The sequence below is a fragment of the Bombina bombina genome, chromosome 4, assembly GCF_027579735.1.
Source record: "Bombina bombina isolate aBomBom1 chromosome 4, aBomBom1.pri, whole genome shotgun sequence".
In the NCBI taxonomy this organism is placed as follows: Eukaryota; Metazoa; Chordata; class Amphibia; order Anura; family Bombinatoridae; genus Bombina; species Bombina bombina.
In genome coordinates this window covers 568,074,625-568,089,813 of record NC_069502.1, presented here as the reverse complement: position 1 = coordinate 568,089,813, position 15,189 = coordinate 568,074,625, and the positions used below count along the sequence as shown (strand labels likewise).

General features: G+C 38.0%; 1 protein-coding gene across 1 annotated transcript in view; it reads right to left on the bottom strand.

Annotated features, from left to right (window-relative positions):
• The window catches only part of RRAGD (Ras related GTP binding D), a 306,572-nt gene that overhangs the window by 96,515 nt on the left and 194,868 nt on the right, over positions 1-15,189 (bottom strand). The window contains exon 5 of the mRNA XM_053710545.1: positions 2,233-2,375. Coding sequence (XP_053566520.1) covers positions 2,233-2,375 — 143 coding nt within the window. The remainder of the gene's footprint in view (positions 1-2,232; positions 2,376-15,189) is intronic.

Sequence of the window (15,189 nt, the reverse complement as noted above, 5' to 3'; positions counted from 1 at the left end):
CATGTTAAACAGGCTTAAACTTGTCAACAAAGCACAAAAAACGTTTTAAAACAAAACCGTTACTGTCTCTTTAAATTTTAAACAGAAAACACTTAATTGCTGAATATGTGAAAAAGTATGAAGGAATTGTTCAAAAATTACCAAAATTTCACCACAGTGTCTTAAAGCATTAATAGTATTGCACACCAAATTTCAGAGCTTTAACCCTTAAAATAACGGAACCGGAGCCGTTTATAAATTTAACCCCTATACATTCCCAGCTATAGTCTTTGCTGAGACCCAACCAAGCCCAGAGGGGAATACGATACCAATTGACGCCTTCTAGAAGCTTTTCCAGCAATTTTTAGATCCTCACACATGCATCTGCATGCCCTGCTCTCAAAAAACAACTGTGCAGTAATGGCGCGAAAATGAGGCTCAGTCTACAACTAGGAAGGCCCCCTGACTGGAAAAGGTGTCTAACACAGTGCCTGCCGTTTAATAAACGTTCCCCAAGTTTATAAATGCAAATTGTCAGCATAAATATGAATAAAATGCCCAAATAAAGCAATCGATTTAGCCCATAAAAATGTCTACCAGTTTTTTAGCCCATAATAAGCCCTTTATTCTGTTTGTTTGACTAAGAAAATGGCTTACCGGTCCCCATGAGGGGAAATGACAGCCTTCCAGCATTACATTGTCTTGTTAGAAATATGGCTAGTCATACCTTAAAGGGACACTGTACCCAAAAAAATTATTTTGTAATTCAGAAAGAGCATGCAATTTTAAGCAACTTTCTAATTTACTCCTATTATCAATTTTTCTTCGTACTCTTGCTATCATTATTTGAAAAAGAAGGCATCTAAGCTTTTTTTTGGTTTTAGTACTCTGGACAGCACTTTTTTATTGGTGGATGAATTTATCCACCAATCAGCAAGGACAACCCAGGTTGTTCACCAAAAATGGGCCGGCATCTAAACTTACATTCTTGCATTTCAAATAAAGATACCAAGAGAAAAAAGAAAATTTGATAATAGGAGTAAATTAGAAAGTTGCTTAAAATGTCATGCTCAATCTGAATCAAGAAAGAAAATTTTTGGGTACAGTGTCCCTTTAAGCAGAAAAGTCTGCTAACTGCTTCCCCCAACTGAATTTACTTCATCTCAACAGTCCTATGTGGAAACAGCAATCGATTTTAGTTACTGTCTGCTAAAATCATCTTCCTCTCACAAACAGAAATCTTCATCCTTTTCTGTTTCAGAGTAAATAGTACATACCAGCACTATTTTAAAATAACAAACACTTGATAGAAGAATAAAAACTACATTTAAACACCAAAAAACTCTTAACCATCTCCGTGGAGATGTTGCCTGTGCAACGGCAAAGAGAATGACTGGGGTGGGCGGAGCCTAGGAGGGACTATATGGCCAGCTTTGCTAGGACTCTTTGCCATTTCCTGTTGGGGAAGAGATATCCCACAAGTAAGGATGACGCCGTGGACCAGACACACTGTTGGAGAAAAAGGGATTATCTATCTTTTTAAACAATAAAAATTCCGGTGTAGACTGTCCCTTTAAATAGGAATTATATTTGGAGACATGCTGGGCTATGATAAGCTGAATCATAAGTGCTGGCTTTCCTATTTGTATATATGAGTATATACAGTATATGTGTGTGTACAAATAATAGATGCTACCATATTGACTTAAAGGGACACTGAAGCAAAAAAAAATTCTGTTGTACATCAGACAGAGCATGCAATTTAAGCAACTTTCTAATTTACTCCTATTATCAGATTTTCTTTGTTCTCTTGCTTTTTTTATTTGAAAAAGAAGGCATCTAAGTTATTTTCTGGGTTCAGAACCATGGAAAGCACTTGTTTATTGGTGGATGAATTTATCCACCAATCAGCAAGAACAACCCAGGATGTTCACCAAAAATGGGCCGGCATCTAAACTTAAATTCTTGCATTTCAAATAAAGATACCAAGAGAATAAAGACAAATTGATAATAGGAGTAAATTAGAAAGCTGCTTAAAATTGGATGCTCTATCTGAATCCCAAAAGAAAAAATGTGGGTTCAGTGTCCCTTTAAGGGTAACATCAATTATAAGTGGTTGAAGATGGCATTTTTAGCAATACTCTAAACAGATACCTTAGGTGAAGAAAACTATTTTCATATATATCTTTCTATACAATTTATACATTTGCACTGAATCAGAACAACCAACCAAAATGCAGGTGCTATACTTACCCATAGATACAGGAGATATCGATAACTACATCAATCATATCACAGCAGAGCTCATAGGTCTGCATGTCCACAGGAGTACTGTCTGTTGCAATGTATATCTTGCTGACTACATCAAATAGGAATGCTTTCTCAATCCCAGAATTCTGCAGGGTATGAGGGTTATTGACACAGTGTTACAATTGATAAACAGTAACTATTATAATCACATACCATACCATTTTAACCCCTTTAAGAACAGGCATTTCAGACAAAAAATTTAACCTCAAAAGACCATTTTACCATCACTACATTTAAACAGAAATAGAGCCTTTTTATATATATTTACCTATCAAAACAATATCATTTTTGTAGACAACCCAAAGTATTGATCTAGGCCCATTTTGGTATATTTCATGCCACCATTTCACCGCCAAATGCGATCAAATAAAACAATTGTTAATTTTTTCACAATTTTAGGTTTCTCACTGAAATTATTTACAAACAGCTTGTGCAATCATGGCACAAATGGTTGTAAATGCTTCTCTGGGATCCCCTTTGTTCAGACATATATGGCTTTGGCATTGCTTTTTGGTAATTAGAAGGCAGCTAAATGCCATTGCACACCACACTTGTATTATGCTCAGCAGTGAAGGGTTTAATTAGGTAGCTTGTAGGGTTAATTTTAGTTTTAGTGTAGAGATCAGCCTCCCACCTGACACATCGATATAAAAGTTTTTTTTTTAATTATATATTTTCTGCAGGGTAGTATCCCCCCTTACCTCCCAACCTCCCTGATCCCCCCCCCCCAAACAGCTCTCTAACCCTCCCCCCTCTACATATTAAATGCCATCTTAGGTACTGGCAGCTGTCTGCAAGTTCCCAGTTTGCTGCAAATTAGGCATTTTAAAAATATAAATTAACCATTTTTTCTGTAGTGTAGCTGCCCCCCCCCCTCAATAACCTACTCCCTTCCCAGATCGCTTTCCCCCAAAGTTTTTTTTATATATTATACCCCTCATTGCCTCTCCTCCCTCCTCCATTCTTCCCCCTCACTGGGACACCAGTACCGTCTTTTTTTTTTTTTTCCCTGGTCATCGCCTGTAGCGTGGCGTAGCGTTCCTGCCCTCCTCCTGCCCCCTCCAGCGATGGGCCGCCCACCCGCCTCCCTCCTTAACCTCCCACCCACTAATGATCGGCACCACTGCTGTCTGATGCAGAAAGGGCCACTTAGTTAACTCTGCAAATCTATTCCTGACCGTGTTTCAATGAATAAAAACAATTTTACAGGAGATTTTACATATCTTTGCAGTTTTATAATTTAATACTTTTTACCTCTTGAAAACATTTGTCATTAAAGACCTATGAAACCCCAAAAATGTTCTTTGGTGATTCAGGCAGAACATACCATTTTATTTTTTTTATTTTTTATTGAGGTTGTGCGAAATATTACAACTTTTTATGCAATAACATATCGTAAGACAAATGAAAATGGTACACTGTAATTTGACAACTTCCTTATGGAAACATAAAATTCACATTATAAATGTAACTCTGCAGAAAACTGGAACCTCTTTTCCTCTATAACATGGTCTAAATAGAATATGTTTCCTCGTTTGGTATTGAAGGTACCTCTCGTACCTCCTGATCGCGTAACTAGCTCAGGGAGAGGAAATTGAGTGGTTTATACGGTTATTTTTTAGACCTATATGTTTAGAATAAATTGGCAATGAACATTTAAAATAATAACGATGAAAGTTAAAAAATGCGGTATTTAGAATATATCAAATGCACATAATACAATGTAATATATATGATGTCAAACTCCTTTAGTGATAAATAGAATCTATAATGACGTGTTGAAGCTAGTACCTCAATAAGGGCAACCAAAAGCTGTGTTAGGAGTGTATGTATAGGTGGCAGGTAATAGCGATCAATCCTGCTGATCTAGATGGGCATATAGATTCATTGCTTTGGTGCTGTAGGAGTGAGAATTTAAGAAGTAATTATAGACAGTAGTTAGGGTGCGGTATAGACAAGACAAACCGCCTGTTGGGTCCCTCTAAAATAGAGGGGACATTATTGCGTGAGGGGGGGGGGGAGGAGGGAGGGAGGGGAGCGGAGGTGGTGTTTTAAATATATTAAATAAGACATTTCAAGAATGTTCTATGGATTGGCCTCTATATATACACGGGTTACTATAAGATTATTGATCAAGAGCTAGGGTGATATACGGGTAGTCAGCTGAATTAACTTTTCTCATCAAAACATTACTAACACAGGATAGTTATTGTTGCAGCGTAAGACTAGATCTAGAACTCTTCTGTAGAGTCCCACACTAGAATAATACAGGCGTCACGCTGCCCCGGCCGCAGACAGCAGTGCGCCCCTACTAAAAGCCACATCCAAGTTCTAGGGGTAAGTATAGAGCATAAAGGTTAGCAAAGGCCTTCAATGGTACGCTTTGTCATGTGCTGGTTAACTTAGAGACATACCCTGCTCCTATTCTGGTAACTTCACCAGGGAATATTGTACTAACAGGCATGACTGCTATTCTAGGTACCAATCTATATCAATAGTTGGGGCTGTGGTATAGTTACAAACCGCACATTTAAATCCCTTTATCAAGGGGGTGTACCAGAAATTACAGTCGTTAACATAGCATGTATTCTTATAGATATGTATATTTCCATAGTAACCGTGCGAAATGATAAGATGGTAGGGAGATAATGCTTCATAATAATATAAAGTGGAAGGTAAAAGTTAGCCATCTTTAGCGTTGACTGCCCAAGACGTTTCGTAGGCATATAGTTATGAGACTCAGTCATAATAATTGTTTAGTACCATGCAAGCCAAACATTGTGGGGAAGAAATATAAACAACAGACTTTAACATGTAAGTATGTATTACTTTTGCTACATTATGGGCATTGCAAAATCGAAATACCTATAGAGAACAGTCATGGTAAGGTTATGTCCTTAATACATATGAAGGTTTCACAGGATGTATACTGGGTAACAAGAACTATTGAGAGAATAACAAACATCTGTCAGTCCAAGAGCAAGTAACCTTTAACTATATAAATGTTTTGTTAAGAAATGACTGGTTGCTAGATATAAATCCTTATAAACACTATAAAATAGCTTAAAAAAAAAATAGCTCAGCTCATATAGTTAGAAACACATTGTTATTGTGGGATGTAGTCATGTCTGTAGAACACTGTGTTAAATTAACTAACTTTAGAAAGGTATAAGACAGTGTGTAATATAGCTAAATTTATCTAAACAGCACAAGACTGTAAGTAACTAACGTGGCTACTCAATACTCTACTAGAGCATTATTTCTCATTTGATCTCACTAGGAGACTTGATAAACATGTGCTAAGCTCTGCAGACAGGTTATGGGAATGCAATAAGGGCAACAGCCGCAGTATTTGAACAGTAATTCAGTTCCAGTAGTTGTAGTGTTGTTATTATAAAATACAGCTATGTCCACTAACCCACACCATCTCAAAGCATAGGCAAGCCAAACATGACATATGAATCGGCAATGTCTCTCAATTTGTGGGCTGTATCCAAAGGCAGACTGAACAGATGATGATGAAAAATAAAGTTTGGGATTAATTCTGTGGTGGAAAGTAGAAACAAAAAAGTCAACCTACACCAACTCACACATATGCAATGGAGAATGTTGCTTAGTAATTAAGAAAGCCACTGTGAAAACATTAGTAGCTTAGCAATAGGGATAGCTTTCTTATCCAATTCCTACTTTAAGTGCTTGTACTGAAAGCTGCAGAAACCATGGGATGATGTTATGACCTGTTTCCTGTACCCCAGATCGGTGTCGGCAGGTTAGTTGAGGAACGAGAGTCCCGCATGAGCCTTGCGCCCAGATCAACCCCTTAACATATTGGAGAGTATGTGTTAGCAATGGTTCCTTTATGTCGCTATGAAGCGCACCTGATTGAGAGACCTGCAATTTAGTAACGGAGCCCAACTCCTCACTAGTTTCTCGCCCCACACAGTCCGTTTCATCATAGCACCACAAAGAGTGCCCTGGTGATAGGATTAAAGATGGCGACTGTCACGGGCCTGTTGCATCCTCCCCTTGTTTATCTTCGCCGGCGGTTAGGGCAGTCGGAACAGAAGTGTTAGCCATAAGAGGCTTAAAAGCCTCAGTCACTGCATCCAAAAGAGCGTTGTTGTGGCGGTCTAGTAAATCTTTTAGCTGAGATAGAAAAAGCGCGGCCATGTATTCCTGCACTCGGTATCACATTAGAAGGCAGAAAGCAGGGATTGCAAAAATCACGATGCTTAGCACTGCAAAGTTCCCCCAGCAGCATTCAAGAGAAAACATTCAATTGAAGTCTCCAAGATAAAGGCAGAAGTAGGTAAAATATGCCAAATAGCCTTGTAAAATTATTATATAAAGTAGGAGCTCATATGTGCGTCTAGCTTCGATGGCAACTGGCTCCGCCCCCCCTCAGAAGATACTATTTTAACCCCTTAAAGACCAGGCATTTCAGACAAAAAATTTAACCCCAAAATACCAGAGCATTTTTACCATCACTACATTTAAACAGAAATAGAGCCCTTTTATATATATTTACCTATCAAAAGAATATATTTTTTGTAGACAACCCAAAGTATTGATCTAGGCACATTTTGGTATATTTCATGCCACCCTTTCACCGCCAAATGCGATCAAATAAAAAAAAGATGTTAACTGTAGCGTGGTGTAGCGTTCCTGCCCTCCTCCTGCCCCCTCCAGCGATGGGCCGCCCACCCGCCTCCCTCCTTAACTTCCCACCCACTAATGATTGGCACCACTGCTGTCTGATGCAGAGAGGGCCACTTAGTTAACTTTGCAAATCTATTTCTGCAGTGCCCCACTCGTGGAGTATGCAGAAATAGAGCAATCTCACAATTTTGAGCGAGATCGTGGCAGAGAGAAGCCCAGGACTGCAGTGACGTACAGGGTAATAGTGTTGCCATCTAGTGCTCTTGCAAATGAAAACATTATTGCAAAACTGCTGCCATATAGTGTATCTATACATCCACGTGTTTTAAAAAAAAGATACCAAGAGAACAAAGAAAAATTGATAATAGAAATAAATTAGGAAATTGTCTAAAATTGCATGCTCAGTCTGAATCATGAAAGACAACTTTTGAGTTTCATATCCCTTTAAGCAACTTGCAGTTCGTGTGGGTTTCCGCATATAAACATCATACTCTAAGTATTTTTTCATTTCTTTTCTATGACATTCCTAGATATTAGTAGTGCAAGGGATATTAAAAGACAATTTTCATTTATGCATTAGAAATTCAGTTCCAAAAGTTTATCTTTTAAATATATCATTTGTTAAAAAATATACATTGTTATGTAATCCTGGGATACACCTATAGGAAAGCATATGCAATGATTTTTATCATACTACCTTTGCTATGGCCAATTAGGAACAGATACACATATTTTTTATATTTTTAAATTACAAAAAAAGTGGGCAAAATATAATGAATAATGACTTTTTTGGTAATTACTCCATTAATGTAAACTTCTTATGTGTAATGAAATGAGTTTAATGCTCATTTAAAAGGACCAGTAAATACAGTAGATTTGTTTACTCGACATATGCATGATAAAAAGAAAATACAATAGCACTTAGGGCCCGATCCGATATGCAGCGTCGCCTGCAAAAGCCGGCGACGCCTAATTTTGCGCGGGTTTGGTATCCTATATACGGCGTAACCTAGAAGTTACGCTGGTATATTTCTGCCTTCGCCCGTAGTTTTTTGGGCCATAGACAGGTATACCAAAACCCGCGCAGTTTGGTATTCAATATACAGCGTAAGGACTTACGTGGCGAAAATGGAGAAATCTTACTCCATTTTCACCTCGCCACAAAATGCAGCCGTAGTAAGCCTTACGCCGTCTATTGGAGCCCCGTAACTCCCTAAACTAGCTACAAAATAAAACCTAACACCTAACACCTAACGCATGCGCAATGTCCATCTACCTGTCAACCGCGATCCCCCGCCGCAATCCCTAATAAAGTATTTAACCCCTAAACCGCTGCTCCCGGACCCCGCCACCACCTACATTAAATGTATAACCCCCTAATGTGATCCCCCTACACTGTCGCCACCTACATTACATACCCCCTAATGTGAGCTCCTACCCCGCCGCCAGCTATATTAAAATGATTAACCCCTAATCTAATTCCCCTACCCCGCCGCCAGCTATATTAAAATTATTAACCCCTAATCTAATCCCCCTACCCCGCCGCCAGCTATATTAAATTATTAACCCCTAATCTAATCCCCCTACATTGTCGCCAGCTATATTAAAATGATTAACCCCTAATCTAATCCCCCTACACCGCCGCCAGCTATATTAAATACATTAACCCCTAATCTAATCCCCCTAAAGTAATCACCTCTATTACCAGCCCTTAAAAGGGCCTTTTGCATGACATTGCCCCAAAGTAACAGCTCTATTGCCAGCCCTTAAAAGGGCTTTTTGCGGGGCATTTCCCCAAAGTAATCAGCTCTTTTACCAGCCCTTAAAATGGCTTTTTGCGGGGCATTGTCACAAAGTAATCAGCTCTTTTGCATCTAATCTAAATCCCCCTACACCGCCGCCACCTATAATAAATGTATTACACCCTAATCTAATCCCCCTACACCGCCGCCACCTATATTAAATAGATTAACCCCTAATCTAATCCCCCTACACAGCCGCCACCTATATTAAATAGATTAACCCCTAATCTAATCCCCCTACACCGCCGCCAGATATATTAACTATATTAACTCTTATTATATTAGGGTTAATATAGTTAATATCGTTATTATATTATATATATATTAACTATATTAACCCTAATTATATTAGGGTTAATATAGTTAATATCGTTATTATATTATATATATTAAGTATAATAACCCTATCTAACTCTAACACCCCTAACTAAATTCTTATTAAAATAAATCTAATTAATATTAATATTATTAATTAAAATATTCCTATTTAAATCTAAATACTTACCTATAAAATAAACCCTAAGATAGCTACAATGTAATTAATAATTACATTGTAGCTATTTTAGGGTTTATATTTATTTTACAGGTAACTTGGTATTTATACATACCATACATATAATAACTATTTAATAGCTACCTAGTTAAAATAATTACCAATTTACCTGTAAAATAAATCCTAACCTAAGTTACAAATACACCTACACTATCAATAAATTAAATAAACTACAAATATCTAAACTAAAATACAATTAAATAAACTAAACTAAATTACAAAAACAAACACTAAATTACAAAAAATAAAAAAGATTACAAGAATTTTAAGCTAATTACACCTATTCTAAGCCCCCTAATAAAATAACAAAGCCCCCCAAAATAAAAAAAATTCCCTACCCTAAACTAAATTACAAAAGTTAACAGCTCTATTACCTTACCAGCCCTTAAAAGGGCTTTTTGCGGGGCATGCCCCAAAGAAATCAGCTCTTTTGCCTGTAAAAAAACCACAATACCACCCCCGAACATTACAACCCACCACCCACATACCCCTACTCTAAACCCACCCAAACCCCCCTTAAAAAAACCTAACACTAAGCTCCAGAAGATCTCCCCACCTTGAGTCGTCTTCACCCAGCCGGGCCGAACTCTTCATCCAATCCGGGCGATGTCTTCATCCAAGCGGCAAAGAAGAAGTCTTCCATCTGGCGATGTCTTCATCCAAGCGGCAAAGAAGAAGTCTTCCATCCGGCGATGTCTTCATCCAAGCGGCAAAGAAGAGGTTCTCCATCGGGGCGAAGTTTTCTTCCAAGCGGCATCTTCAATCTTCTTTCTTCAGCCCTCCGACGCAGAACATCCATCTGGCCCGACGACTGAACGGCGAATGAAGTTTCCTTTAAATGACGTCATCCAAGATGGCGGCCGTCGAATGATTGAATCAGCCAATCAGATTCAAGTTCAATCCGATTGGCTGATCCAATCAGCCAATCAGATTGAGCTTGCATTCTATTGGCTGTTCCGATCAGCCAATAGAATGCGAGCTCAATCTGATTGGCTGATTGGATCAGCCAATCGGATTGAACTTGAATCTGATTGAATCAGCCAATCAGATTTTCTTACCATAATTCCGATTGGCTGATAGAATCCTATCAGCCAATCGGAATTCGACGTCATTTACAGGAAACTTCATTCGTCATTCAGTCATCGTGCCAGATGGATGTTCCGCGTCGGAGGGCTGAAGAAAGAAGATTGAAGATGCAGCTTGGAAGAAAACTTCGCCCCGATGGAGGACCTCTTCTTTGCCGCTTGGATGAAGACATCGCCGGATGGAAGACGACTTCTTTGCCGCTTGGATGAAGACATCGCCGGATGGAAGACGACTTCTTTGCCGCTTGGATGAAGACATCGCCGGATGGAAGACTTCTTCTTTGCCGCTTGGATGAAGACATCGCCGGATGGAAGACTTCTTCTTTGCCGCTTGGATGAAGACATCGCCGGATGGAAGACTTCTTCTTTGCCGCTTGGATGAAGACATCGCCCGGATTGGATGAAGAGTTCGGCCCGGCTGGGTGAAGACAACTCAAGGTAGGGAGATCTTCTGGGGCTTAGTGTTAGGGGGGTTTGGGTGGGTTTAGAGTAGGGGTATGTGGGTGGTGGGTTGTAATGTTGGGGGGTGGTATTGTGTTTTTTTTTACAGGCAAAAGAGCTGATTTCTTTGGGGCATGCCCCGCAAAAAGCCCTTTTAAGGGCTGGTAAGGTAATAGAGCTGTTAACTTTTGTAATTCAGTTTAGGGTAGGGAATTTTTTTTATTTTGGGGGGCTTTGTTATTTTATTAGGGGGCTTAGAATAGGTGTAATTAGCTTAAAATTCTTGCAATCTTTTTTTAATTTTTGTAATTTAGTGGGGTTTTTTTTGTGATTTAGTTTAGTTTATTTAATTGTATTTTAGTTTAGATATTTGTAGTCGATTTAATTTATTGATAGTGTAGGTGTATTTGTAACTTAGGTTAGGATTTATTTTACAGGTAAATTGGTAATTATTTTAACTAGGTAGCTACTAAATAGTTATTAACTATTTAATAGCTATTGTACCTAGTTAAAATAAATACCAAGTTACCTGTAAAATAAATATAAACCCTAAAATAGCTACAATGTAATTATTAATTACATTGTAGCTATCTTAGGGTTTATTTTATAGGTAAGTATTTAGATTTAAATAGGAATATTTTAATTAATAATATTAATATTAATTAGATTTATTTTAATAAGAATTTAGTTAGGGGTGTTAGAGTTAGATAGGGTTATTATACTTATATATATATATATATATATATATATATATATATATATAATATAATAACGATATTAACTATATTAACCCTAATATAATTAGGGTTAATATAGTTAATATAGGTGGCGGCGGTGTAGTGGGGTCAGATTAGGGGTTAATCTATTTAATATAGGTAGCGGCGGTGTAGGGGGATTAGATTAGGGGGTAATACATTTATTATAGGTGGCGGCGGTGTAGGGGGATTTAGATTATAGGCAAAAGAGATGATTTCTTTGTGACAATGCCCCGCCAAAAGCCCTTTTAATGGCTGGTAAAAGAGCTGATTACTTTAGGGCAATGGCCCGCAAAAAGCCCTTTTAAGGGCTGGCAATAGAGCTGTTTACTTTGGGGTAATGCCACGCAAAAAGCCCTTTTCAGGGCTATTTGTAGGGTTAGACTTAGGTTTAGTGGTAGGGATAGTTTAGTATTTTAGGGGTTAATTAATTTAATATAGGTGGCGGCGGTATAGGGGTATTAGATTAGGGGTTAATTAATTTAATATAGGTGGCGGTGGTGTAGGGGGATTAAATTAGGGGTTAATAATTTAATATAGCTGGCGGCGGGGTAGGGGGATTAAATTAGGGGTTAATAATTTAATATAGCTGGCGGCGGGGTAGGGGGATTAGATTAGGGGTTAATAATTTAATATAGCTGGCGGCGGGGTAGGGGGATTAGATTAGGGGTTAATAATTTCAATATATGGACAACTGTAAAAAACAGAAACAGAGGCGCCACATGTGTAGATCAATAGATACCAAGACGTAAATCTGGACAAGACACAGGATACTCACAAACGTGAAGGCACTCTCTTGTGCCTGTTAGAGGCAGGCTGGTATTCTAAACAGCAAACCAGCTGGCTGTGTATACGAATCCCCGTCGTGATGTCCTGGATAGGTGGATGTCCTGCAAGGCAGTCCTTGCCTGGATAGTATCCTAAAGGTTGGAACAAGGGAGCAAGGCTGGACAGCCTTTGGGTTACTTAGAAGAGATTGATGCACACACCAGACTTTGTGAATCATAAAACTAGCATTTATGATTTATACATATATACATACATATATACATTTGTATTTTCATTTTTTTTATTTACATATCATAATAATTGTTTAATTAAGTTTATATTTGATTTCAACAATTTATATATTAATTCTATAGTAATTTTGTATTTTAGTTATGTTTTTATTTTTATATGGGTTTATTATCATACATTTACACTAGGGCCACCCACACCACCTGTTAAGTAAGCGCCTCCTATAGGTTATCTGTGACACTTAGTCACAGAGTTTCCAGTTTGTAGTATTTATTTTCCATCCATTTGTTGGTTTGATAGGAGTGCTGCTAGACCATCATGCTATCCTCTTCTGAAAGAGCATTGAGGAGACAAAATTCCACTAGCAATGATGGGAGTATACAATCTATTACAGATCCTACCACCAATGCCAGTGTAGAAAGCCTATTCTCCAAATTGGAGGATCTGTTAAAAATTTAAAACAGACATTGGTGGGACTTAGATGTTTTAAAAAAATATAAAGAAAAGAAACAGATCCCTAGGGGTCTACGTATTTTTAAAAATTGTTCTTTTAAAAATAACACAGAATTGTTAACCAAATGGTATAGCATACTAGATGAATGCTCTTTCAATCTTATAGATTTACTCATTTCTCATAGGCAACAGCTAGTAGATGAGGTGGGATTGGAGATAGATTCTGTACAGAAAGAATTGGAGGTACATAAAGAACATGTAGAGTATCAGAAACTAAACAACCAGACTATTAAATCAATTGACGAGTATCAGAAAGAAATTATAACTAATAAAAATCTGAAACTCAAAAGAGATGAGGATGACTACAGTAAAGGGGAGGTTTATACCTATAACAGAACTAAAAATATTCAGAAGGGTGAATGGACGGTAGTTCAGAATCACAAACGACAAAATAGAAATATGAATAGAAACAACTACCACCACAACCACCCTGCTGCTACAGATAGGAATACAATGCAAAATATTAACCATACTAACAATCACCAACAACAGAATGTAACTTATCCCCATAGAAACCAATATCAGAGCAATAATGGGAATTCACATAGATCCTCATACACAGATAGAGACTATAGAAGAATGTCAGATTATCAGGAACACAACAATCCCAATTATATTCCTATATCCAACAGATTCCAAGCTCTGAACTCAGTTCAAGATAATGGTTTTGAACATCTCAGAGATGAAAGGCCAGGGCCATCTAGAATGGACAACATTCCAACCCCTCAAGCTGAGGTTTTTTTAGGAACCCCCAATCTGGCACCTCTATGGAGGAGACCCAATCCCGGGACAAATCAAAAGAAAAGGCCCTACCCAAACGGGGAAGGAGAGGGAGAGGGAAAACCAACCAAAAAGACAAACTTCAAAAATTGAAAAAAGGTATCTTTAATCTATCTTCCCACCATCTTACCGATGATGAAGTGAGGGTGTTGGGAAGAGGATTATCGTATTGTCCCCCCAATCCTCATAATATATTTGAACTGTTTGTGGATCTTAGCAAATATACCCGCAAGCTGTCATTACAGAGATACTTTGCAATTAAGACCCTAAGAAAACAAAACATTGAAGGGGTCCCAGTTTTGTTAAATTCCCAACAAACTAGAAACCCCCCATCTGTAATAATGTATGACCCCAGTCAACTAACAGAAGAATTGTTTGAGGGAATAATCCACACCTCACTAGCACCCCCCTCCACCTTTCATCCACCGAAAGAAGAGGTATCTTACATCGACCTATACCAGGAATTAGTTTTTGAAGACTTGGAATCTATGCCCAAAAGAATTATGGGGAGAAAACGAACCTGGCCCAATGAAGCCAGAGCCCTCAAAAGCCTGACGGGTGACAAGAATTTGGTCATCCGTCAGGCGGATAAAGGTGGGGGCATAGTCCTACAAAATTACACAGACTATACCAAAGAAGCCCATCGTATCTTGGATAATAGAGAATACTACATTAAGCTATCTCACGATCCTACTATTGATTTCACTAGGAAACTTAATCTTCTATTAGAGCAAGGGCTCAGAGATGACATTCTTACAAAAAAAGAAAAGAGATACCTCACACCTGATCACCCCAGTACCCCATATTATTATCATCTCCCCAAACTGCACAAAGATGATAAGGTCCCCCCTGGTAGGCCCATAATAGCGGGTATCAATAGTATTACTGACAAACTGTCTGAGTATATAGACATCTATCTTCAGAAGCACGTAATCAACCTACCATCTTATATCAAAGATACCAGGGACCTACTCAATAGATTATCCGGCATCAAAGTTAATAGTGGTAATTATTTTTGGCTTTCATGTGATGTTGGATCTCTATATTCAAATATATCCCATGATTTAGGGATACGAGCAACAGAGTTATATTTGAATAGAGACCCCTACATGCCTGGGATACAAAAAGAATATTTGATTTCTCTCATAAATTTTATTTTGAAACATAATTATTTTCAGTTTTTAGACACTTTTTATTTACAGATTAAGGGAACGGCCATGGGCACCAGATTTGCCCCAAGTTTTGCAAATCTTTTTATGGGTCAATTTGAGGACCTATACATTTACAACTCACAA